General features: G+C 35.0%; 3 protein-coding genes across 8 annotated transcripts; 2 read left to right on the top strand and 1 right to left on the bottom strand.

Moving 5' to 3' along the window:
* Nucleotides 1-363: 363 nt before the first annotated feature.
* LOC105163762 (Spc97 / Spc98 family of spindle pole body (SBP) component) lies at nt 364-14,017 on the bottom strand. 5 transcript variants are annotated; one of them, XM_011082217.3, is made up of 14 exons: nt 13,708-14,017; nt 12,192-12,866; nt 11,383-11,589; nt 10,979-11,287; nt 10,368-10,492; nt 9,104-10,192; nt 8,037-8,178; nt 7,803-7,962; nt 6,976-7,139; nt 6,598-6,659; nt 4,909-5,008; nt 3,248-3,309; nt 2,444-2,603; nt 364-998 (listed from the first exon to the last, which is right to left on the bottom strand). In XM_011082217.3, the coding sequence occupies exons 1-14, from the start codon at nt 13,876-13,878 to the stop codon at nt 822-824; spliced, it is 3,603 nt and encodes a 1,200-aa protein (XP_011080519.2). In that variant the 5' UTR covers nt 13,879-14,017; the 3' UTR covers nt 364-821. The 5 variants fall into 5 exon arrangements, 4 of the variants coding, with proteins under 4 accessions (XP_011080519.2, XP_011080518.2, XP_020550514.2 ...); XM_011082216.3 differs by having other exon boundaries at nt 9,104-10,195; XM_020694855.2 differs by having other exon boundaries at nt 9,104-10,195; nt 12,192-12,858; nt 13,708-13,841.
* A 1,715-nt stretch (nt 14,018-15,732) lies between these two features.
* Nucleotides 15,733-17,130, top strand: LOC105163761 (HSP20-like chaperones superfamily protein). Its single transcript, XM_011082215.3, has 2 exons — nt 15,733-15,946; nt 16,347-17,130. Exons 1-2 carry the CDS (start codon nt 15,841-15,843, stop codon nt 17,012-17,014), a joined length of 774 nt encoding a protein of 257 aa, XP_011080517.1. The 5' UTR covers nt 15,733-15,840; the 3' UTR covers nt 17,015-17,130.
* A 6,198-nt stretch (nt 17,131-23,328) lies between these two features.
* Nucleotides 23,329-27,036, top strand: LOC105163760 (protein ETHYLENE INSENSITIVE 3). Of its 2 annotated transcripts, XM_088881632.1 has the most exons (3): nt 23,329-23,525; nt 24,401-26,433; nt 26,693-27,036. In XM_088881632.1, the coding sequence occupies exon 2, from the start codon at nt 24,553-24,555 to the stop codon at nt 26,401-26,403; it is 1,851 nt and encodes a 616-aa protein (XP_088737758.1). In that variant the 5' UTR covers nt 23,329-23,525; nt 24,401-24,552; the 3' UTR covers nt 26,404-26,433; nt 26,693-27,036. The 2 variants fall into 2 exon arrangements, with proteins under 2 accessions (XP_088737758.1, XP_011080514.1); XM_011082212.3 differs by having other exon boundaries at nt 24,401-27,036.
* The last annotated feature ends 893 nt before the right edge of the window (nt 27,037-27,929 follow it).

Raw genomic sequence — 27,929 nt, forward strand, 5'->3', positions numbered from 1 at the left:
CAAAATTCTTAGGTAATGAATTGCATAAAATATAAGGTTGATACTGACAGCCAGCTTCCCCTTTTCATACTCTACCAATGGACAATTTTCATATTCCCTCTCTAGGAAAAAGACTGTTGATTCGGATTTCTTGGACACTGACCTTACAATTTGACTCATACTGCTGGATTTTCATCAATACCACCTTTCCAAGGGGCCCTTCATGCAACTTTCCCATCCCAAATTAGGTCTTTTAAATCCCACATCTACTACATTCAACAGTTAGATGATTGCCGCATACTTATCTTTCAAACGCAATGCACAGAGCAATGGCGTAGCATAGAATTTACGTACGAAATAATACATCCCATACCACTGATACAATAGAATTCCAAAAATAGAAGGGTAACGATGCTTAAAGGCTGATGTGATACATACAGAACTACCCAAAAGATTAGAAGTTAAAAAATACAAAAGTTGGACTAGAATAGATCAAGAGGATATATATATAATATCACTCACCGACCACATGCCTCTCACATCTCTATCTACATTTAGTCTTTATTAATATGTAAATCACTATATCATGATCTTCTCTACCAACATCCTTCCTGGAAAATAATAAATGTAAGATATGTACATGTTATGTAATATGGGTAATTAGGCAGCAGCCGTACAATATGACAAATTGAGGTGGCGTGGAGATAAGAATAAGCAATTAGAATATGATTTTGTTGGTAGTAGCGGTGAAGGACACCAAATCTTGCATTAAATGGCCACCTCAATGCAGCAGAATCATCTAGGTAGCAACACTTATCGTCACGGTCAAATGGCCAGCAGCTCTATGAATAGAAGATACAGTGCCCCATTTGTCTACTCATAACCGTTGCATAATAATCATTGTAGTTAAGGTAATCCCAGAAACGCGACAGTCCGAATTCACCGTGTTTAGGTGATTGGAGGTAAATTAAGTATAACTCCTTGAGGTTCTTGGTGAATGCTCTTCTTATGGTGTGAACCTGCAAAAAAGTAGAATAATTACACTCTGTTTTCTAGAGAGTTGGAGTGAATGGTAGAGAACATGCTTTTGGTTTCTCTAGTTGCCACAGGAAATACTACAAAAAGGAAAGAACTTTCTCTTCTGATAAAGAGGTGAGGAAAATGAGAGTAAGTCTACTTGGCTTGTATCCTTCTCCTAGACATTTATCACCTCCCTACTTCCCGCTCCTTCTCGAGTGTTTTCATCAACAACCAGATAAACTTGAGATTTTGTACGTCTTTGTCCTAGCATTTTTCTTTCTTTAGAGAAATCCATTAATCAACAGATCCTTAGTCTCCTTACTAGTGTGCCAGAATCTTGTTTGCAAATAACTTAGCCAGAGCATACCCACATCAATTAAGAGATACTCCACGATGATACTTCATACGCAATAGTAACATACATGCATTGCCGGTACTTTATCCCAAAGCTTCAATATCATATCAAGTTTGGGAGTTTTTGACCACATCTCATACACATTCATTTCGCTACTCATCTCCACCATGCTATTAGTAAAATCCTACTAGCACACTGATTCCGTCCAGCTCCTCACAAGAGTGGATAGCATTAAGAAGGACTAAAGGAGTCTTAATACTTGTGATATCCATTTGAGCTCATATCATAATCAAGCATGATCCGAGGTGGCTCTCAAAGTGAAATAGTTTGACACGCACTCTTTATTACTCACAACATCATACAGCTAGCTTTCCCTAGATGTCTATAGTATACCTTCCTCTACAATGACATAGCAATCATACTTGAGCATAGAGGATGCATCCAACACGATATCACCAAATTACACTAAAATCTTAAATCTTTTTTTCCAACCACTGCAATAGTTTACGAGCAACTGCAAGTTCGATGCATCTCCTATGCATTTAGCACTCTGGGTTCATGTGAAACCAAGCTTTTATCCTAAACCAAAAATTATGAACCAGATAAACTTAGGGACTAATTTTTGGCTTAAAGGTCTTAGCTCATATTAGATTTGTTTCCACAAGTTAGAATGAGCATTCATGAACTTCAAGTTTCCTTAAAGAGTTCGAATGAGCATACTACTGCTGATGATGCGCTTTTACCTTGTCATGGTTACTGCCTTCAGATGGCCCTTATTTTTAAATAGCAACTCACTCACTATATCGACCTGTCCCTTATAGTACTCATAGATCACAATAATCGAGGAATACTTGATCTCAGGTGGACTACGAGATCTGTATGAGTGAAAACCATTTGATTTTCAATTTTCTAGAATACTGACTATGAAGATGCAAAATATGCATATCTATGTGCTTCTACCAAAAATTATCTTGCACATTCCGTATGTTGATACTTCAGCTTCAATAAGATAGTTAACAGTTGAACCCTCCTACCATTATATACAGCTGAATAAGCATATATTCTATGTGAGGGTTGTTAAAGAATCACCTGTGAAATGTCAATTTGAGAAAATATACTGGTCAAGGTTTCATCACTAGATACAGCCCCCAGAATGCTTCCAGTCAAACAAGATCGAAAATCCATTGCACACTGCAAGATGTTCTGGATAATGCCAGCAATAGGTCGTGTTTCATTGGATAAAAAACATCTGCAAGTTTGCAATCAATAGTTCACCGAGCATTATATTCCTTTCCGTAAAAAAGCAACCATGGGCCAAAAATTGGTGCACCAGTGCTACAAGTTTCTTGTATTCAGGTCCATACAGTCAAATTATACTTCTATATTAGTGCCTAGGCTTCGTAAACAATCCATAAATCATTTGGTAGTAATATGGATTATCTTTTAGGGAAAACAAAAGCAATCAGTGAGAAGTAGGGATATTGTGAAACAATGAAACATGGCTCAGAAGTTGCTACCAAAGGACTTTATGTTGTTTTTTTAACTCGAGAGAAAAAGAGGACTTTATGTGGTTTTAAGTATATTTAATCTGAAATGCGTACATTAGTCACAAAATTGAAATGGTTTGGCACTCTAAGAGCATCCAATCCTTTTTGTCCACTGATCTGGCCCAAGAATAAATATAAATGACAGGAAAACTTAAAACAAGAATTCTTCGCCACAGAAATGTGGTCTTAATGGTTGTGCTGGAATTTTAATCAGTTTTTGTTTTACCAGGAATAGCATAAAAACTGGAGGTTTCGCAGAGCAACTTTGGGGCATAGAAAGTGAGGTGAGGTTGGTACAGTATATTCATGTATTGGTGTCTGAGGGAGAGAGAGAAAGAGGACGTACATGTGCAGCGACTCGGTCAAATATGCCATATGCACCGACTCGAGATCCAACATATCTTGGACCTGGAAACATAAGTCCAATGGAAATTCACAAAAATTCGTAGACATCTTGATTCATAGAAACATTTTTCCCTTAACAATAGCACGAGAGCAGAATTCGCAGAATTGTCCCAAAAGACATGAATACATGACCCTTTGGCTAATATTAACGAGGATGCAAACAGAATTGAGCATGCTCACTTAAGTTTGAAGTCAATTTCCAGTTTCCCGGAATCGAGTTCAAGGGTTTTTCTAATTCAGGATGTCACATCAGTGACTTAATGTGATTATCATACTGTTGAAAATGCAATTCAAAATATATAATGAAACTTCCCTAGGTCAATAGGCTTGAACCACAAGCTAATAGGGTCGAGCCTGTGCTTGAGTAATAATTTTTTTCTAAACAAACAAATCAAAATAATTTTTTATCAAATAATTCATAAGAATACTTATAAAATAACCTAACTATATGACCAAATATATAAGAATTAAATAAGGAAACTAGGTGGGAAAAGAATAAAATATTATTTTCTCTTTCATTTCTTTTTTCTTGTAGACTTCTATTTCCTATTTAATTTTTTTTTTCTTTTTTTTTTACTATCTTCTTCTCTAACAAGTCAACAAGCTCCACCCCTTGCCCCATCCCTCCTCGCCGTCACCCCTCTTTTCAACCCAAACATAATCCCCACTCCAAACTAAAAATTGGTATATGTTGTCCATCTGTTGTATATATGGTGTGCATGTGGATGTGATTGCATATGTATATATGGATATATATTATACCTGTGGTGTTTATATATATGTAATGTGCATACATGTTTGTGTGTGGTTTGGTGGATTATTCAGAGAGCTATGTAGGAGAGGGAAGAAAGAAATAAGATGGGTTTTCAAATTGAAAACTGAAGGGTACTGTTATTCATGCAACATCTTAGTTTTTTGACTAAGTCTTCATCTTTTTGCCCAATAATATAGGGACAAGAAGGCCATTTTGCACTTTCTAGCTATTTTTTGCCTGAAACTAGCTGACAGGGGTTTAATGTAATTATGTAAACAATGAAGGTGGCTCCTATAATTTGATCAATCTGCAGGAGGGCATAACTATGTTTATCCCAAAAATCTAATTAATTGCTCAAAATCTTTCTGGAAAATGTCTTTTCTTTCTGTAGGCGTTTTGAAGGGCTTTTCTGGCCAAATATCCAATCCGTCACTATATATCAGGGTAGAGAATCTTCCACAGATTTTGTCACCAAATTGAGCTACTAATGGTCATGAATAAGGTTTACAAAGAAGCAACTACGAACATCATTTCTAGACGCACTAATTATACAGTTTAGTGTGCCTGTGACCTTTTATTTCTTATCGAATCTGCAATCTGCTTTCCCTTTATAAGTTAAATCTCACAATAAATCCAATACAAGCTAAAGAAACTCAAAGTAATTAAAGGAGAGGCACTAAAATTAATACCACAGAAACTTGATTGGTAGATATAGATTACAAGGAGATTATATAGTATGTGGACCATTAGCTTACATTGAAACGGAAAAGAAATGTTGCTGCTGAGTATAACTTAACATGGAGAAAAAAATTGCTGCTGTTGAAATATGATCTAGATAGACAACAAACCTTGCGCTCAAGAGAGTGCAGAAACCTATACCAGGATACTTGGGATAATTGTGATTGTACATATTGCTGTAACGTAGACACAAAATGGTTAATCTTGTGCCTGCAGTGAAAGAAGCCAAACAATCAGAAAACAGAAAACATAGGTATGCTGTTGAAGCGTGTGGATATATTCACCATGACTAACAAGCAGCCAAACAAAAGGTAAATGCAACCTTTTGTAGCATAATTTAGTAATCCCTGCAGGGGCAAGGATCAGGAAAAAATTAATGAAATCTTAACATTCAACATGAAGTAATCTTGAGCTTAAGATAATCGCCCCGTTGATTAAGAAAATCAGTTCATGTATAATGTTTCTTTTTATCCCAATTGGCCAACAGAGAGCCATAACTACACATCTCAGCAAAGTTTAGCTGTTCTTAGCACCACAAACCTCAGAATTAGGAACAGATCTGGGCAAAGAAACAGGAAGGAGAAAAGACCGACCTAGAACAAAGATCAAAACAAACATAAAAAAATTATAGACAACGGATGCTATGATCTATATGGTAAGTCTACTACCCATAATGTGTAATGCACCATTTTTCAGGTGATTGTGACAATATCCGCCCAAAATGCGACATCAAGATCAAGAAACAAGGCCTAATAAGTTATCTGTTCTGATCTCTGCAGGGATAAAAAAACAAAGGAGGAAACTTCCTAAAGTAGAAGCATACCCTTCCCAAAAACATTAATTGAAAATGACTCTTCCCATTTTGCTTTTCTCAGATATCACAGAAATCCTATTTATCTCAGTAACCAGGATAGAATCAATACCTAAGATGACATGCTTCTCACCTCCTCTATAACCTTCAACAGTCCTCAAAATGGTGGGTAATACGAAATGATGGAACACCAAATTCCAGAATTGGTGTAGCAACTTCAGAGGGTGTAAGCTAATCTTCTTTTCTTATGCATGTGTTGACACCATCTGAGACAAATGCCATGGGATTTCTAAAATTCAGCAATTAGACAGGAAGTGTCTTACTATCTAATAAACATGCCCACTTCCTCAGGGATTTAACACTACAGTAAGGCCTTGTTTAGTAGGCCTTATTTGGTGGGATATGTTGCTTAATCCAGCCCAATAGACTGTTTATTAGCATATTTGGCGGCCCACGATTAAGCACGAGGGCCCGGTATTGGCTGGGGTTGGGCACCGATTCCAATCCATACCACTTGCCCAGGATTAAAAACCCCATGGGTCCCTCTTTGCTGGATTGAAAATTCACTTCCAGTTTTGGTCCATCAGCTCAATTTTTTTCTCCCTGAAATGCAGTCATGTTTGGCGTTAATTTCGGTCGTGTTTCTGACAGTAATTAATGAAACTGTCCCCTTTCCTGGAATTTTAAAACGAGTCAACTAAAGATTGTCCCAAATGTTTACGGCAATAGTAAACAGGTTGCTTGGACATTAAATCGTGGTTTATACAGCTATTAATCACAAAAGACTATAATATGCACTAATACCACAATGCTTACTAAACATGGCCTAAAACTTTCAAGGAAAACAACTTACAGTCAATGAACTTAGTACGAGGAAGTAGAAAGACTTCATACATCAATTTATGAAATCAATAGAAGCTTCCTACCTGTTTCTTTTCCTCTTTCTTAATCGAATCATACAACAGCCAAAGATTGAACTCGAACTTACCTTGTTTCAGTTAAGATTGAAATTTGGTGGACCTCTCCTTTGTGTTGCTCCAAACGATAACACTGCTTGGAAATCGTGTAGAAGTAGTTCAGAAGCATCATATAAATATTAGTCAATGAAAGACTCAACTCTTTATTAGTTCCCATCTATGATAGAAGTGATAGAATCGATTACTCCTGGGTTATGAAGCATAAAGCGAATGCTATGATTCTTTTACACTCCTACGAATGACTATAATGCAGAACTTGAAATTATAGTCATTCACTTCATAAAAAAAAGTTCCAAAACACTAAAAAGCACAAGGTGCAATACATAGACAGGTGCATGTAAATCCAAACTTAAAACAGTATAAAATATAGGTCAGTTCTGAGAAAATACCTTCAGTGAGCACCATACGTCACTCAGTGAGAAAACAGCAAGCTTCACTTGTATCAAAAAGCTAAATATCTCAGAGTATATTTTCAATGCAGCAGGAGTCAGAATTATACTGACTGGCCAATCAATTCGATAACCCAAACCTAAGAAATCAAAGGAGTGGATTCCTGCCAAATGTAAGGTAATCAGTAAACAGAAAAGAAAGCCCGAGGTCAAACCACATTCATCTGTTGAGCAACAGAGGCAATACAATATGGTATTAGATTATCAAATTCCACGTCAGTGCTTTGAGAGGTGCAGGAGTGCTGAGGAGAGAATCCCCAAACACCTTGAGGCAATACAGGGTATCATTTCTTCTATGAGGCACATGCTTGGTCATCTGGGGTTGTACACCTTCACACACCAAGAGCCCCAAGTGACAAAACCTATGGCCCTATGCCACAGACAATGTGGGGAGTTAGAAAGTTTTAGGTTTTTCACAACTCTGGGAGTCCAGATGCCCTATGTTCAAATTTACTACAGCAATGTCATTGTTATATAATTATTTTCATTCATATGATTATGTTGATATTACTAAAGCAATTTTCCTATTCTACTTTAGCATTTCAAGAGCTATACATATACTTGTGTATGTAGAGCCTACTTACTAGTTTACAATCTTCCTCACACTGATTTTGTAATTTTTAGCTTATCTTTATATTTCAACAGCATGTTGTTTTATAATGAAAGACTAATATTCATGGGGCATAAGCTGCAAGCCATTACAATTCACATGGGAAACGCTATGCCAAACACCTTTGCCTAAACACTGACTCAAATACAAAATATACCCATGGCAGAAGCTGATAGATGTGTGACGCCTTCTCCTTTCAGGTACACATATAGCCTGTCCTTATTAGGGTCTCCTTCACATGAAGACCTTTGGACTGCCAGCTCCAGAACCCCCTGAATCTCTGGGATCCTCTTATCGACTTCATTGACATGCCATTTCTGATTTGACAAGTAAAAGGATCAGTAAGAAGTCCAATGCACAGAGTCAGATACACAACTGAAAAGGTACATACACGACGCCAAAGAGACATGATAAACAGATCAGCCCAGTCTGCTAGTTCCATGAAATGATAGCATCGCAACGCCCGCAAATGTTCTTGCAACTTGTATCCTTCTATGAGCAACTTGATGGTCAACTTGCTTAGATATTTGTATCTACTAGGTGAAGGAAAGACATAAAAGCAAAATAGCTCAAGAATAAATACAAGACCTTGAGCCATCTATCATTCTTTGGACCATCATGCTTTAGTTTTACAGTAGAAGAATGAAAAATAACATTTAAATGATCTTTGGAGAAAGTGCAAAACAACTGATAGGATATTGACACATTATTCACTTTCCAGAAAATAATCTTTAAGCCTGTCAGACTGAGACATAGCAATTTCAATGTTCAATCGGGAGACATCCAGAACCAATACACCCACATCCAGAACCAATACCCCACCTTTTTCCAAGAACAGGATTCCAGACAGCTAAGAAGCTCAAGATAACAATCTGATAAAACTAAAACATGAAGACAAGACCTACAGGTCAAATAAAGAGGGGGAGCCTCCGGCACAAATATATATACCTCTGAAATACTTCTATCTTTCAATCACGGAATCACCTGAGTGCATAGACAATGGCCAAAGCTTTTGCTGATAAGACAAGAATCGGTCTCAGAGATTACAAAAGGGGCTCCTATTAAGGACATATATAGAGGAAAAGCTTGGATTATCTTAAGATATTAAGAAGTACAAAGAAAAATAATACTGAAACTTTGTGGTCTGAAAGAACATTGTAGATTACAGCTGTCATACAAAAGTGTTGTCTGAATATCTGTAAATCTCACTAGTGACAAGAAACATATGAAAAGCTTAAAAGACAGCAAAACTTCATAAGTCAAGGGACTCACATAGTGCAAATAGCCTGCTGACAAGGAATGTATAGGTTGTCAAAAACAGTAGATAGAGCAATTTTCTTTGCATTAAATAATGTTGTAGTTTCTATTAGCCACTCAAAAAAAGAAAACTTTGCAATATTAGTTATAAGATATACTTCTAGTATGTGATCTAACCATCAAAGATAAGTATAAGGATACTGAAGCAAAATCTCATCTAACACACATTTCTTGATCACAAAATCCAGCGGCATATCAGCTCCAGCCATCAATTTAGTCCTGTGATCTCTTATGGAACTGTTGACATTTTCAGATCTAGCAAGCATGCTCTCCCAAGTACTGCCACCAGAAATATTTGGCAGCAGTAAATGTTCCTTACTGCTTGTCATCTTATTCGGCGGGGGACTAACAGGACACAATTTGGCATTATTCTCTATGGTACTATCACCGTAATCTTCAATATCAAGATGATTGCTAGTATCAATACCAGCAGCAGGAGTTTCAGTTATAACTGAAAGTTCAGGCCGAACTTTATGTCCATGATCGCCCGCCACTTTGACTGCAAATGCCTTCAAAGGATCTTTAACAGAAGTAAAGTCAGAGTAGGAATACTTATAATTTGGAGGGCCTCTTTTACTGAGCACAGTCCTTGCATTAAAAAAAGAACCTCTGTTCAGTGTTGGATTCATGCTGAAAAATGTAGAATCATATTTCAGCTTTTCCAAACTGTTTTCAAGCAGAAGTTGATTCTTATTGCTTGTATTGACCTTGGAAGCATGTTCATACACATCTAAGTCAGTGTTCAGCAATCCACAAGTTCCCATGTTCAGCTCCAATTCATGATCAGGGGAATGCAACCATGTACTACGTGTCCCCCTAGCAATAAGGTGACCATCAAATAGACATAAATCTTGCTCGTTACTTGTAACTGGGGTTTGAGGTGTTTGTGAGAGTTTTTGCTCACTACTAACAGGATAATTTTCCTTGTGTGAATCATATGCAGCACAACCAGATTTACAGTTTATTTTGTATGGAAGATATTCCACAGGGTATGAAATCTCACTTGGGTACAGATTTTGCATTGTGTTGTCATTGGACAAATTCGAGGAGAAATCCAAAGCAGATAAATAACTTGGCTCCACATTACGAGATGCAAAAATCAGTTTATCAGCTTCATTTTGATCCTCAGAACTCTCAGAAGATGAGCATTCAGATGATTCCAAGAGATCTTCAGCATAAGAATACTCATCCGTAATGCTAGATGCCTCAGTATCCACCATACATTCAGGCCTGCTAATCAAATAGAGAACTGTTTGATCTCAATGGCAAATGCAGCAAAAGTTAAGACACCAAAGATCAAAATTCATGATTAAGAACAGGAAGGGAGCTTATTTAGGTAAAAACTGAACATTAGAGATGTCTGAACTTATCAGATTATGGGCAAAGGGGGAGAGCAAGAACTTACATCTTTTGATTTTTGCTATCGGTTAGAGGTGGATTCATGCTTTCGTCATCAACAGAAGATGCTTGGTGGTTGGGATTCTTCCCAAAATTATTCATAAGTCTTAGTGAAGCACTTTGAGAAGTAGACTGAAAATAAAATCTTCATGTCAAAAACAAATTAAGTCGAGCAGAAGATCACTGCTTTCGAAAGGGATAAAACCTGAATGTGACAGGCCCCAAAAAAAGAAGATAATCATCATACATGACAAGATTGCGAAACTTATCCATGAGATCTCACCGGATATTTTTCAAAAGCAAAGTCTCAAGATTGAATAAAATCATTGGACTCAGAGAAGACATTAACAAAAGGAAGGGAAAAATTAGTGTTGATGCTTAGCCTGTCAAGGATTGTTCTTGCTTCATTTTTACCTCAGGCTCAACTTGACCTAACAATGTCACCATCAGTTATCAAGCATATCATAATTGCATGCTCCCTATCGTGGATATATCCACAGTTGTCCTAAAGAAATAGATTGGAAATGGATATGACATGGACATCATAGAACAACATTCTGAATGTTAGATTGACTGCAAAAATATAAAATCAAAAGGAACAGACTACCAAGAAATTACCTGTCGATAAGTAAAATCAAATTTCAGTAAAATGCTTTCAATTTTTTCCAGCATTTGTTGGTAATAACTGGCTCTCATAAGCACTAGTGTCTCGATAGTTCCCTTGTCAAACGTGAGTGGAAATGCAAACCATAAATGTTCATTTGACAAACCAACCAAGCAGGGAAGGATCTCTTCAAGAGTATCACATGCACCAACACTAATAGACAGCTCAAGCAACTTCATTATCACTTGAAGCTGCTGACCAGTTCTACAAAGTGGAACCAGGCACTCTTCAAGGAAACAGGGTACGGCAGCTCCATCTCGTACCTGGGATAATCAATCCTCTGATCAGTGATCTACAGGAAAAGAAATTAATAGCATTTGAGGAGTCTCCGCATATAGGGCACAATAGGTGGGATTACCCTAATGGTGGGCAAAGGTGAAGCCGGCGCAACTCCACTTTCACCCGATGCATAAATCGAAAGCTCGTCAACGCATTCCACAATAAATTCGTGGTAAGGGTCACTAATTGAGCCATCAAAAATCCACGACCTAATAAAATCACTATACGGTTCATAGGTCTGGACAAAGAGGAACTTGAGGAGGGCAGAATGGTCTGGATCAGCAACCTAAAGGAAATTGAGGCACGCATCTATAAGACAATGCAAGCATTTCAAAAGAAACATAGAATTAACAGTTTTACAAGTACGCATAGTGAAAAACGTGCAAAATTATCCATGTTTACTCTAAGCAATTAATCATGGCTACTACCGAATTATGAGAACCATGAGCTAACCATCCATGCTGTTGCATTCTATATCAAAGATCATGCATTCTGAGACAGATTATATAATTTCCAGTAAATACCTTGTATCATGACATTGTTAGTCATTAGCCATGCTTTAAACTCCTGTGGGATAGTACAAGGCACTGGTGTGGGCATTATGATCTCAAAAAATTATGTCCAGTTATGGAGATATTACGGGTGCACAAAGTTAATCATTTGTATTAGCAATGCGTGCTTCATAAATTGTAATAGCATGGGAAAATAATAAACCCAACATTAGGAAAACATGATATCAAAATGTGAAAATGTGCAGTGCTACTCTGAAATGAAGACTAACATAAAAAAAAAAAAAAAAGGATAAATGAGTAGGAAACTACGAGTTAGCAATCACTTCCAGCTTAGGCACACAGATACAACAAGTAAAGCTCGTTTAGACAGGTTGACCTTCAGCTGAGCATATAGAAATGAGAGTAAAGCACCACTTTTTGGGAAGGCACTGAACTCTGAGTCTGCTCTAGTCTTCAAGTATTCCAAAGATGACACAGGAAAGCCAACAGTTAAATGATTAACATTGCAAAGATTTCCAAGGGCTTCAATTTGAGTCCTCAATCCCGTTGTGTGAAGGTAAACCTCCAAGAGTGTAATCTCTGAATGCCCAATGCTAGTAAGACAGCCTCCATCATTAGTCTTCGAGAAACGCCTTAAACTAACAGATGCAGGTAAGGTATTAAGCGCAGATATATAACCATCTATTATCTTTCCCACAGAAATCGCAAATGCCTGATTGATCAGAGTGAGATTGTGCAGGGGGTATTTTCCTTCTTCACAGGAATCACTTTTTGGGTTTTCATCAAGTTCTCCCACTCCACCAATATCTGGAGTTGTGAAGTAATTGACAAATCTTCGGAGAAGGAAAATTATGCAGCCAAACTGGCCAATAGAAGTAAGAAGATTTCCTACAGCAGCAGTACTTGAACAACGGGTCCATAAACTAGGAATTCGATTAGATGTTCTGTCTGCTGAACTGTAATGAAGTAATGCTGAGAGCTTTTCAATAGATATCAAAGCTGATTCCACACCTTGAAGAGCATTCATTGCCAATCTTACCAAACTGGGCTCCTAAACCGAATGCAGAAAGTTAAAAGAGAATGATAAATAGATGCAAACTAATACCACAAAACAAGGAAAGGAACAAAATTAGGGGCATCCATAGAAAGAAAACCATTCCACTTCACAAAGACAAGGAAAAATTAACAAAATAAAATGGATTCATATCAGAGAAACTGCACATTTGCTGAATTCACGTGTTGTATAATGAGCATGTCCATATCCTGGATAGATTCTTCAGCTGAGGCTGATCTGATGCTTTAACAGGTTCATAAGTTACACATTTACAAGCATAGGACAATCAGAAAAGTTTATGTACTCATGTATGGGGTCAACTGTGTGTATTTGGTCCATATTTACAAAGGCATAGCCAAATTATCTTGTGAGGGTTCAATAAACCCACTTAAAAATTGATTTTTTCATTGGTACTAGCATTGAAGGTTTATTTGCCTTAGACATGCATTTTCATATATAGAATATTTGATTCTTGACTCAAAATTATGAAGCATTCAGAGGAAAAGCTAGATTAACAACTATTGAGGGACAAAAAAACACCTTTCTTTAATATTGTTTAGTAAACCTAATACATTCAAGTTCCTTTTTCTAATTTCACGTTGTTAATTGAAATAAGCATTTATTCAGTAATCACTTAAAACCTCCAAACATGTTCGCGCAACGAAAAATCTGAACAATATGAATTGCCATATTGCTTAGACAATCACAATCCATGCACATTCCAGCATTAACCAACTGAATTCCCCATTTTTCACACATAAAAACCATACAAAACATGTATGCATCAAGAAATTCACAAGTATTCATACTTAGACACAGAGAGAAAGGGATAGATTACAGAGACAGTTGAAGTAGTATATAGAGCAGGGCTCGAGTTAGAAGAAGGCTGAGATGACGCGCCGGCTTGAGAAGGAAGGGAGTCCCACGATCTGGGTGGGACCCATGGGTCTTCGAGCCTGAGCTTCTCCAACAAAGAATCCATTACGGAGGTCGACGACTGCACCGCCATTAGGACGCACCACCGCCGGCGGCAGACGGTTGCTAACTCCCGCACTCAGCCGGAGTGGAGTGAAGTCGAAACTAGAAAGAGGGAAAATTGAAAATTAAAAATGGAGCTATTCTTCAGCTTTTTCATTCTCTACAGTGAGCTCAGTACACTCTTAAAAGTGAAATAATACATAATTATAATTACCCAAAAAAAAAAAAGGAAAGCTACAAAGTCGTGTTAAGAGTGAGCAGCGACTTTGGGGAAACTCATATCTGTCTATTTCTTCTTAATTTTTTGTTAAATATTATCTATTTTGATTTTTTAACCGATGCAAATTGACTATCATTGAAATTTAAGCCATGCTTAATTATGTTATACTTTAGTGGCCAAGGGTAGAGTTAAAGTTCATGAACAAGTTCGAAATCATGAGTTCAAATCATATTAAATATATGGATATTTATCTCACTTTACGTGCGTTTTTATAATTGATACGTTCTTAATTATATTGATATTGATTGAATTAATGAAATTTGTTTATAATTTGAGTCATATTAATATATTGATTTAATGTTAAAAAGTTGAATCTAAATAATTATGTCATATATGTTCAAGTAATGGATCATTATTAATTGATTTTGAAACGAAAACAGATACGGGACAAGAATAAAAAACTTAATAACCGGTGGGCTAAATTAAGTATGAAAATGGGCCTAAATTTATATCAATTTGAATTTTCATTCAATTTTTATTTGATGAGTATGGGTTTTGGACAATGAAATTGGGTCTAAAGCAAATGATCCAAACTTTACCCATATAATTCCAACCTATCTTAGGGCAACATTACTCAAGACCAATGTGCACCACACACTCAAATGTGTGTATAATTAATTTTAAATTTGAAAAAAATAAATGATTATTTTAAAAGTATATTTTTTTATTGGATAAATAAGAAAAACTACAAATTAAAGAAATTGATGAGAAATTATTGAAAAAAAGATGGGGAGAAAGAAAAGAAACATACATAGTGTTTGGATTTGTGTTTTAAGTGTTTTGTTTTGGTGTTTTGAAGATAAAGAGAGAAAAATAGAAATAAATAAGTGTGTGCTGGAGATAGATGATATATTTAAATTTGTGTTTTGAGGTAATTTAAAATATTTTAAAATAAGTGGTATAGGTTTGATTTTGGGATTTGGGAGACAAAAATCATTGTTCATTGTCAAACATATATATTTTTATATGTAAATATGTATATATATAATTATTGCATATTTAATGTTGTATTTTTTGGTAGACAAAAAACACTGTTCATTATCAATTCATGTATATATAGAAAGTTGAAAAATAAAAAAACACACAGATAAGGTGTAAAAAAATATAAGAACAAACATTGGATGTGTTTTATCTTGTCTCGAGAAATGCCAAAATATAAAATCAAAACTAGTGGCGGAAGCTGAGAAAAAAGACAGAGAAAATGAAGATTAATAAAATAATTTCTAAAAAATGAAAAACGACAAGAAGACACGACAACGGTGCTTATTTATTATATAATAAAAGTATAGATTTAAAGTTTAAGAAATAAAAAATAATTATAATTTTATAATAAAATTGGAGATATAATTTAGAAATAGTTAAATAAGCATGAAAAAACACAAGGAGGAAGTTTGTTCTTTCCCTGTGGAGGAAGCTACTAAACTAAAGAGAATAAGCCAACATGGAGTCTTTGATTGCATGTAGAAAAGGAAATATTCCACAAGAACTAAGTCCAAAATGCAAAGAAAGCCTGCATTCTAATAAAGGTATATCTATTCTCAAAGAAACTCTATGTCTAATCACACACACAAACACACAATGCTATATATATATAACATACATACACACACTACCATCCTCATCACTCACCATCTCTCATCAACAGAGCAAGCCCCAAAAAGAAAAAAAAAATATATTATATAGTAAGAAAATCGATAAAAGATCGATAACAATATGGACGCAAGTGCTGGGGCTGCCGCATCTGCTACCAACAGTTTCGAACCATCGTCCGATTTGATACATGAGGAAGAATGCGATACCCTCCTCTTGTATCTTCCCGGTATGTTGGCTATACCCTCCTCCCACCTCCTGTTCTTTTATTCTCTAATGCTGGCAAGCGTTCTATGTCAATATTAGAGTGTATGACTTATAAGTCTCAAATTTAATGGTTTTTCTACCTAACAAGGTGCGTTTTCATAAAAACAAACCTCCATGGGCGTAGGGAGTCCCTCTTGTCACATGCTGCATCAATAATAACACTTCTATGCATGCGTATTATCATGGATCATCACGTCAAAAAATTCAAAATACTATATATCACCAAATATCTTATTTGACTAGACTCTAATACCATAATATTGAATGAGCCCTTCATTTGAAAGTTTAGTTTAAGTTTATATATAGAACGGGGAATCATTCAATATTTAGTAACTCTGACGACAGCGGCCAACGCATTACAGGGTTCACGAAAGAACAATTGAGAGTTCAGCTAACAAGATCAGGGATCCTGAAGATAAGCGGAATAAGGCCAGTTGGGGACAACAAGTGGAGCAGCTTTCAGAAGGATTTCCCCGTCTCCGCAAACTGCGACACCAACAAAATCAGCGCTAAATTCGAAGGCGGCATACTCTACGTCAGGCAGCCAAAACTCATCGTTCCCGCAGACAAAGAAGACAACAAAACCCCACCCCCACAGCCCCAGCAGACGACGACGCCCACGAACGAGCCCCCACCGGCTCAAAAGATCGATCAAGCACCGAAACACGATGAACAAAGCAAGCAGACTAGCACCAATAAGGAAGCTGCAGATCATTCCCAGGAATCAGCTCAGATAAAAGACGCAAAACCCACTAAGGAAAAGGAGAAAGAGAAAGCCGCAGCAACAACGTCCGCGAACGATAAATATGAAAGGACTGCAGCGCAAGCTGATGCTCCTCAGTTGGGGAATAAAACGACTAACGGCGGTGGCGTAGCGAAAGCAGATGAGCATAAGCTCAGTGCGGGAAGTCCGGCGGCCAAACTGAGGACGGCGAGGCAGACGGTGATGATGATTCTGGCCGTTGTCTTTGCTTTTGGACTTGGAATCTATATTAGCAGGATGAATTGGTTTTCAGGAAAAGCTGAGTGAATTGTAACTAAGCTGCTTGTTGTTTTGTAATGGATCATATCAGCTTAATTGACGTGTATGTGATTTCAACTTGTTGATGTGAATAAATGTACTACAATGCGGATTTTAATTTTTTATTTTGCTTTTTTTTTTATTTCATTTAATAATACATGAATAAAGATTATCATACTTATTTTATTTTTTAAAAGTATTATATATATGCCGAAGGTACAATAGAATTTCGAATAGAAAAAGGGTTCAATGTAATTTAAACTCTGTAATACTATAAATGATCAAATTAATAAAAAAAATAGTAATTTACCTCCTTGTATTTTTAAAAATAAAGCAATTTACCTCTCTGTTTAAGGAGGTAAATTATTTTATTTTAAAAAATATAAGGGGGTAAATTGCTGCATTTTAAAAATATAGGAAGGTAAATTGCTATTTTATTTTTCATATATAGAAGGGTAATTTGTTAATTTGCAATATCACAAAGGAGTTATTCGCATTTTTTCCATTGTAATCTGAATTTAATTATATTATGCTAAATTAATACTTTTGACCGCAGTCAAACAAATCAGTGCAAAAATTTAAGTGTTGACCATGATAATTCGAGTTCTACCATGACTTTAGTTATGATAAAAATATTTATCATAATTTGTAACTATAAATAATGCTTCAACCTTATTTTCAAAAACAACGACAAATGTAGTTGTAAAACTCTAACGAATTCATATTTACTATAATGTTTTATTTTTAATTATAACGAAAATTCATATTTTATTGAAAAAATATAATTTTGTACCTGAGCAAAATTGTGACCTTTAATCTAAAATTCTCGAGTCCAAATTAATTGGCCCTGAATAGTCTTTCAAAACTACTTTGGGCTTCATATGTTTCAAGGGGAAGTAGGTAAAATAAAAGAGATGGGCAATCACAAACTGCCGTGTGTGGCATATTCGAGACAAAACCTATAAGTAAAAAATTACTATTTATTGTCAAATCATACTTTTTTTATATATATTTATGTATATATGTATGTGTATATATATATATTTTTATGCTAAAACAGTTAAAAACACCTAAATAAGGTGTTTTTTAATTATGGCAAACATTGGGTATGTTTTGACTTGTCTCGGAAATAAGTTGGAAATGAAAACAAACATAGTGCTCGTGTTTTGTAAACTCCAGCAAAAAAAACCTATCTTCAGGAATTGATGGAGCGTACATTGCACGTGCGAGTGGTGCGATTTGGGAACTGTTTTGGAATCTTTAAATGATTTTTTTATTGTCATTATGATTAAAATGTCCCTGTATGACTATATAATAGTTTTTGATGATTTTTTACTTGTTTTCAACTTATTTTGAGTATTCTTTTTTTAATTTTTATCTCTATAAAAAATTAAATTTTTTTAGATATATTTATTTAAAAGTACAAAAATATTATATAATTTTTTTAATATTTAACAATTTAGATTAAAAATTAAATTAAATCACAACAGAAAATTTAAATGTCTTAACAAATATGGATATTAATGAATTATAAAAATTATACATTATAATTTTTAATTTAAGATTATTTTAAAATATACTTATATCAAATATAAGATACCAAAAAAATTAAAAGAATTACATTATATACTAAATTTTATTTTTCAAATTTAAATATGTACATAAATATAAATCTTAAATAATTAAAACAATTATAATTTATAAATTAATTTGAATTATTATTTAGGTTAAATATTTTATTAATTATATTATTTTTTATATATGATATTTATATTTAAGTTAGTATTATATATTTAAAAAGAAAAAGAAAAAATAAGAAAAGAACGCAAAGAGGGCGACAACCGCCTAGATCTAGCGTTCGTTGGCGGCCGTCGCCTGGTTGTCGTCTTTTGTCTTTTTTTTTTTTTTTTTCGGCCATCGCCCTCCTTATCTTTTTTGGACAACGTCACCAAATTGGGCCGAGGTGTGGAAGAGTAGTTTTCTCTTTTTTTTTTAAAAAAAAATATTTTTATAATATATATTTAAAATAATAAATCTAAATTCTTAACTTTTTTTATAAATTTAAGATCTAACTGCTCTCGTCTAATCAATAAGGATTCAACGATCATTAAAAAAAAAATAAACAATATGTAATATGTAAGGATATAAAAAAGTTGATGTTGTTAGTTATATTTAATAGAGATGGGCAATTTAGTTGAATTTATAAAATATAGGGGGATATTTACCTATTTCAAATCAGATGGGTCTTTTTTGCCGAGTTTTTAAATGACAGGAGTTTTTTTGCAATTTATCCTAACTTATAGAGAAATTATAGTCTAAACCCAATTCGGTCAAACCTGAATCAGTCATATGACAAGTATGATATACTTTTCGTATGATTGGTGTATAGTTCAAAGAAAGTAACAAATAACATAGCAAGTGTGATGCACATGTTATATGATTGGTTTCATTTAACCAAACCTGATCCGAATAATTTTTTTTTTCCTAACTTATATATCGCGAATGTACAATTTATTTTATTAAAAGGGTACGTTACGACGGGCTCTCCTGAAGTTTGTTATAATTATAGATACTCCTCGTGACAGCCTATTATAACCGAGCATTTGTTAAACGACTATTAATTCAGTGAATATTTGTAATTTTTCTAATTAGGGTAAATTACAATGGGCTCCCTTAAAATTTATCTTAATTTACAAATAACCATCGTTGTTAGAAAAATTATAAATACCTCTAAATATTCTAAGAAATATCTCCTCCAATGAGCTATCACTAGGGAGTATTTATTAGGGTGCTTGTAATTTCAGAAAGTATTTGTAACGTTTCAAACAATGATAAAATATTTATAATTATAGCAAACCTTAAAAGAACCCGTTGTAATTTACCCAAATAAATCACAAACTTGAGGAAAACCTTTTCTAATTTGTCCTTTATTTAGACTACCACCACCATAATTACTTTATTAAATTCATAATTAAGAAAGAAAAAAGAAATAAAGAAAGAAGGAAGGAAGAGGATGTTGATATTAAAATTTAAAAATAATTTTATGTGGCAACAAGACCCTTAATTAGGATAATAATTAAGTATGGTTTTGATAATTAACACAAAAACAATTGTGGACATCATGGTATCTTCTGTAAGTTAATTACGAGAACAGTCTTAATCAAGTGCTAATTATCAGATTCTTTGTTTATTCCATACTAATCACGTGCTATGTTACTGTATCAATGTCATTATCAACTCCTCTTAATCTTCATTAATTAATGCAAATTGCAATTAGGACAAAGCATTAAGAAAGAAAAGTAAAAGAGTTCCACAGTGTAATGGCTCATGCATTACGTTTCGAATGGAATTATCATTATTTTTATGGGATAATTACGTTTACAGCTCGCTGATCTATTTATATAAAATATTTTATATAAGGATTAAAGGAAATTTTCGTCCCCTAATTTCAAATTATTCTCGTTTTAGTTCTCTAAGTTACTAGGGTTCTATTTTGGTCCCGTAAAACTGAAAAAATCTCAATTTTGGTACAAATTTGATCGTAAGTTGAGTCATTCGCCGGAAAAAGTCACATACTAGGCATGTGACTTTTTAAATTGGGGCTTGCATTGTGATTAGCCATCCTAAAAGGCTTAAAGGCAATTTTCGTCCCCCTAACTTCATGCCATTCTCATTTTAATCCCTTAACTTTAGGCCATGTCTTCACCACATCATCTTTTCAGCCAATCACAATGCAAGCCTCAATTTAAAAAGTCACATGCCTGACATGTAATTTTTTCCGGTGAGTGACTCAACTTTCCGACCAAATTTGTATCAAAATTGAATTTTTTTCAGTTTTACGATACCAAAATGGAACCCTAGTAACTTAAGGGACTAAAACGAGAATGGCTTGAAGTTAGGGGACGAAAATTGCCTTTAAACCTTTATATAATTACAAAAACTACCTATAAAACTCGAAAAGTATAATAGTTTGTGTAATGATGTGATGCTGATGTTTTTTTAAAATGTATGTATAGTTTTTCAAAAAGTATAGGTGATTTGTATTAACAGACCATAAGTCAAAGGTGAAAATATATATATTGGTAATTTTTCAAACAACGAAAAAACACTTATTATTATAAAAAATATCACGAGGGCTCGTTGTAATTTAAGGTATTAAATTTTAATGCGATAAAAATGTTCTTTTTAGAATATTATTCTTGATGAAAGATCTAATGTCTAAATATAACCTACATAACAAGCACAACTCCATTCAATAAGTATTTCCTATTTATAGCAAATGCCCTACCACCATATTGTACATTAATATTCTTAAATTGATAGCCCACTTTAAAATCTCAATATATACGGTTCGAATCTTTTATTACAAATTGACGTGCCACTTTGTATTATAATTAATTTATATAAATAACAATATATAATTTTTAAAATAGTAAATAAGCATTAATTACTACAATTTTTTTTTTTATTTTTTTTTGAAATTATATTTACACCCTTTTGAAAAATACTCCATTTACAATTATATCAGAATTTGAACGAAAAATAATAATTTGAATAAAAAAAAGAATATTGATAACATGACTAAGTTGTTCTCATAAATCAATGTTTTTTATCCAATTACAAAGTTCTTAGAAAATAAATTTACAAACCCTAATCGAAGGGGTACCTTTGCAAACAAAAAATTATCGTGCAAGTATAATTTCAAATTTTATTTTTAATAAAAAATGAATTCATAATTTATTTTTTCGTACAAATACAAGATGTCGCGGTTAAACCAGTATGTAAGTATCTCCAGTTGTTGGCATTGTAGTTCTTGGAAACTTCTTGGTATGTTAGTTGTACCACCACCATTGTTGAATTGGGGCCAACTTAGTTGCAAAATGTGATTTGCTTTAATTAGTGCATACCTTTACATCTCCTTTTATAATTAGGGTTTTGAAAATTTATAAATTGATTCTTTGAGAGGTTTCAATATATTATATTGAACGGAAATATTGAACAAATATCTATCTTATTTTGAAATGTATCTCTTTTAATATTTTATCTTTTTTCATATTTTTCTCTCCCCTTATCAAAATTCAGACTCTAGAGTATGGTATATGTATACGTATTCGATGATACAAATACACTGTTGGCATAAAATATATTAATAAAAATATATTGAACATGTATATATATTTTTATTTATTTTGTGTGATTTTTTTTTTTGCATTTTTAACCATTAAAAACAAAATTATATATATTTACTCAAAAATATCATTTTTTATTTATAAATTTATCATTTTATAAAAAAATATAATTTAAATTTATTTTTATAATTATTAAAAACTGTGTAACCCCTCGATCGCCTTCCCCCTCCCCAGCCACACGGCATGGGGGGTGGGGGGATTAATTTTTTTTTCAAATGATATATTTAATCAATAAAATATCAATACTTGATTTTTTTTTTTTATAAATTTAAAATTCAACGATTACGATTAATTGATTAGATTTAACGAATATGGTATAATCAATATAGATTGATTCAAAGGTTATTAAAATAAAGAAATAATATATATTAAGTAAGGGTATAACTGTTATTTTGTGAAAAAATTAACGATGTTAGTTACATTTAACGAAAAAAAACGATTGAGCTACATTTAATAAAATAGAAATAATTTTTTTTTGTCTATTTTTAAAATAGAGAGGGGGGTCGAGCAGATTTTTAAAACACAGTTAGATTTTATACATTTAAATTGAAATTGAATTAATTATACCATCTATAAAATAATCAGTTGCATATCAAGAATATATACTTACATATAAAATGCATTATACTCATTGGATAAATTGATGCATAATTTAAAAAAAGTGATCAATTACATATGATCACACACTCATATTCTGGCCCTACCATTACACACAGCCCAGACACCATTATTACGCACACAAACTATGTGTCTTAAATGCATCTACACTTTGTACTTACTGCTCGGTAATTAATTTGAGAGTGGATAAGAGTTTCATTTCATGTCATAAAATGGGAAAAATTCAAACTCCCCCACAAACATTTATCTCAATCGCACCCACGTAGAGAGAAAAGGACACAACTGCTGCTCCTCTGCATCTGTCATTTTGCCATCCTCTTATTTACACCTAAAAACACTCCATTAATAAATATCTTCACACTTACACACACACATACTGTAATTAATCCTTTTCTTCTGTGGCTTTGCTTTACCAAGTGCCGACACTTTTCATCTCCCCATACACCACCCCCCATAATACTTCTCATATATATATATATATTTATATATGTAATTTATGTTAGACTTTGTTATGAATTTATATATAGAGAGTTAGGAAAGAGAGAGAGGAGAGAGAGAGATATAAATATGCATAAGCCCACATAGAAGTCTGCCATCATATTCTTTCCCCGGCTGCCTCTCTTTGGCTTCCTATTTCTGTAGAGGGTCCTCAATTATTCTGCAAGAGGGGAAGAGGGTTGGAACAAGAACTCACAACAAGACTCTTGTATGAGGTAAAGCCTAACAGAGAAAGAAGTGGAAATCTTCTTGGTTTTTTCCTGTTCCAAGTTGGTTTTTTTTGTGGGACTGTGTTTTGAATCATTTGCTTGTTTTTCTTTGAGGTGGGATGGGGGTGGTAGGGGATTTTCATGGTGTTTGATGGCTAAAGTTTGGTTCTTATTCTTTGTGATTGTAGTTTGAATTAGCTGCTCAAGAATAGGTACTTGGTTGTAGAGATTTTATAACTTCTTGTTCAAAGTCTCAACCTTTTTGATTCTCTTGTTGATTTTAGTTCTCTTGAACAGGGTCTTGACAGTATTACATGTTCGGTGATTTGGATATTCATTGTTGTTAAATGGGTGTTGGGGTGATCTTTGGATGGAGCAAGATTACTAGCAAAAAGATGCATTAATTTGGAAACCTTCTCTTGTAAATTTCCTGTGAATAATCTGATTTTAGGTGTTTTGGGACAGAACTTTTCCCGGGGGTTATGGAGGTTTTCTGCATAGTCTGCTCAGATCTGATGTTTTCCTGTGATGACAGCTTTTGTTATCACAGATGAGAGGATCTAAGTAGTTCAACAAAAAGGGCTTCTTTTTCCTTCACCTTCTCAATTAAAGTTCATGTGCTTGCTGTGATGTGTATTTTTCCAGTAAGTTTTAACTATGTCACAGATGCTAGGAAAAAATTATGTGATCAAAGTGGTCCAGAACCATTCTTTTTCTTGGTTTGTGTATTGTTTTTGAACTGTGAGTATCTTATTCTAATTTATTATCTTGGAATATTTACTGTTTGAAGTTTTTCCTTTTGCCTTGACAAGAGCACCTTGATTTCGAGGGAACAATTTTAATTTAGATATCCTGAAATTTCGCTCTGTTGTTCTTTGCAGGTGGGAATACCATGGAGAAGTAGAAGTGATCCCCGCTTTCGTGCTTTTGTTCTTTGCTAAATCTGGTGTTCAGTAGAGAGGGGAACAGGTAATTTCTGGAGCTTCAAGTTGAAGGCAATTTGTAATACTGCAGAGTCGTGCTTCCTGATACGATGATGATGTTTGAGGATATGGGATTTTGTGGGGATCTTGATTTCTTTTCGTCTGCTTCTATCAAGGAAGCGGATGTTTGTCCCCTGCAATCTGCTGAGCCGGAGCCAGTTGTGGAGGATGATTATAGTGATGAGGAGATTGATGTGGATGAACTTGAAAGGAGGATGTGGAGGGACAAGATGCGACTGAAAAGGCTGAAGGAAATGAACAAGGGAAAAGAAGGTATTGATGCCGCTAAACAACGGCAGTCCCAAGAGCAGGCGAGGAGGAAGAAGATGTCGAGGGCTCAAGACGGGATCTTGAAATACATGTTGAAGATGATGGAAGTGTGCAAGGCTCAAGGTTTCGTCTATGGAATTATTCCGGAGAAAGGGAAGCCGGTGAGCGGGGCATCCGACAATCTCAGGGAATGGTGGAAGGACAAGGTCAGATTCGATCGGAACGGACCGGCTGCCATCGCTAAGTACCAAGTGGATAACGCAATTCCTGGAAAGAATGAGGGCTCCAACCCTGTGGGTCCAACTCCTCACACCTTGCAGGAGCTCCAGGACACAACCCTTGGTTCATTGTTATCTGCTCTGATGCAGCACTGTGATCCGCCTCAGAGACGGTTCCCGCTAGAGAAAGGTGTCCCGCCTCCATGGTGGCCGAGTGGGAAGGAAGAATGGTGGCATCAGTTGGGTCTGCAGAAGGATCAAGGCCCTCCTCCTTACAAGAAGCCCCATGATCTGAAGAAAGCATGGAAGGTGGGCGTTTTAACTGCTGTCATCAAGCACATGTCCCCGGATATCGCCAAGATTCGGAAACTTGTAAGGCAGTCAAAGTGTCTGCAGGACAAAATGACGGCTAAAGAGAGCGCAACTTGGCTGGCCATCATCAACCAAGAGGAAGCCTTGGCGCGAGAACTTTATCCTGACCGCTGCCCGCCTCTGTCCTCACCCGGTGGCAGCGGAACATTTCCTGTGAGTGATAGCAGTGAGTATGATGTTGAAGTGGCCGATGATGAATCTAATTTTGACGTTCAGGAGCAAAAGCCTAATACCCTCGGTTTATTGAATATCGGGATGGAGAGATTCCAAGATAGGCTTCCGGCTCAACAACAATCTCATGCCATCAAGGATGAACTTATGGCCAACTTCGATTTTCCCAGGAAGAGAAAACCAGGCAGTGAACTCAATGTAATGATGGATCACAAGATATACACGTGCGAGTTTCTTCAGTGCCCGCATAATGAACTTCGTCATGGGTTTCAGGACCGAATTTCCAGGGATAACCATCAGCTTTCTTGCCCTTACAAGCACTCCTCCGAGTTTGGTGTTTCAAACTTCAATATAAACGACATCAAGCCTGTAGTGTTTCCTCAATCTTTTGTCCAGCCAAAGCCATCTGCTCTGCCTGTCAATCCAACTCCACCATCATTTGACCTATCAGGACTCGGAGTTCCAGAAGAAGGGCAAAGGATGATCAATGAGCTCATGTCCTTCTACGACAACAACGTTCAAGGAAACAAGAACTCAAATACCGGCAACGCTGCAAATGCAAAAGAGCAATCCCTTCAGCAACACAGCGCCCAGAGCCGACAGGACGGTTACCTTCAAAATCAGGGACTGGTGTTGGAGGGTAACATATTTGAAGACAAAACCATCCCTAACAATCTCTCGATATTCCGTCCACCCGATCGGTTCGACCACTCCAAGGTTATAACATCACCTTTCAACCCCAACCCCACCGAGAATTTCCAGTTGATGTTCAGTTCTCCATTCAATATACCACCGGTTGACTACACCGAGAACTTCCCCGGAGTTCCAAGAAATAACCTGCCGAAACAGGACATTACAATCTGGTATTAGACAACCACCCTCACGAAAAATCCTCATCAGGTGGACCTTTTTTCACCTATGTCATCTTTAATTAGTCATAATATATGGTATTTAATTCCTCCTTAATCACCAATGTAGTAGTTGTAGAGTTTGAGAAAAAGGGCTTAGGCATGGTTGTAATAAGCAAAGTGGGAGCATGCTATGGTCCCATTTCAGACATCTTAACATGCTGTGCTGGAATGGATAGAGTTATAGATGTTACATAAATAATTCCCCCTCTTTTTTTATTTTCTTTTTTTCCTGGTTTTTTCTTGGACAGCCACAGCAACAGGCTAAGGTTGATAAGAGTCCATTGTGGTGTCCAGTTAGTGTCTGGTGGTGGCCGTATTTTGTTGACTGAAGAAGGAGTTTGTTTTTTGTCTTGCCCCCATTTGCTTTTGTTTGGTATTGTAATGCAAGAACAGTAGTAGTTGGATGGATGCATGAGGAGGGTTCTTGTCCCATCACTGAGGTTGGAATTGCTGGTACATAGTGTTCTTGCCTGAGTGATGATGATGATGAGGTCCACTCCCTTTCCCTTATCATTCTACCCTACTCATATTTCTTTCCTCCTTCCCTTGTACCTGTTTATGAATCAAGCATTTCCCAATCTTTCTTGCATCAGTGCATTATGTTCTCTCTGTCTCTGAATACAAATGTTAACATCTTTTATTACACAAATACATGTGTTATATGTTTCAAGAAAGAGAGATGAAATTTGGACATATGTACACTCGTGCAACGGCTATTGATTGTTGTTTTAACTGACGATGCCAAAGCATCAACATGGTTAAGAATCATGATAAATATTTTTAAAAGACTTTTTGTTTTAAAATATAATTACCAGATATGCTAAGATATCCAACGTAATCCCATGTTTACTTTCACAATCGACGGCTTATGACATGGTTAGTCGGGAACTATTTCTCAAAAAGGTGGGACGAGGGATTTCATCGCTTGGGTGCACTAGAAGAAAATTTACTATTAATCCTATAGACCCCTACTCTTTTATTAATTTACTCTTCTTCGTGATTATGAAAAATCTCTCGTCTTATAAAATATAATAATTAATATTTTTCAAAATTATAAAAATATTTCAGACAACATAATTATACACAATCATATTATAATTAAAAGTTAATCACAAACCATCACTTTGTCGTTTATTATTTTAATAAAACTACTAATCTCATCTAATTAAACAAGATTAAAAAGCTGGTGGAACCCATTGAATTAAGCAGCACATGTTCTCCCATTTGACTTTGGGTATGAACATTAAACAATCAAAAACAGGTACTAATACACAATTATTTTTTCTTAATTAATTTGTATTAGTTAGAAGAAGGGGTTTCATTTTCCTCATGTTTATCCTAATCTTAAACCACAGTAACTCCACATATATGGGTACATTATAATGAAAAAATTATCATAATTATAAATAATTTATCGTTATTTAAAAAATTATAAACTCTTAAAATTAACAGTCGTTTAACAAATACTCACTTGCTACAACCTAT

Source organism: Sesamum indicum, linkage group LG6, assembly GCF_026168435.1.
Source record: "Sesamum indicum cultivar Baizhima isolate 11 linkage group LG6, ASM2616843v1, whole genome shotgun sequence".
In the NCBI taxonomy this organism is placed as follows: Eukaryota; Viridiplantae; Streptophyta; class Magnoliopsida; order Lamiales; family Pedaliaceae; genus Sesamum; species Sesamum indicum.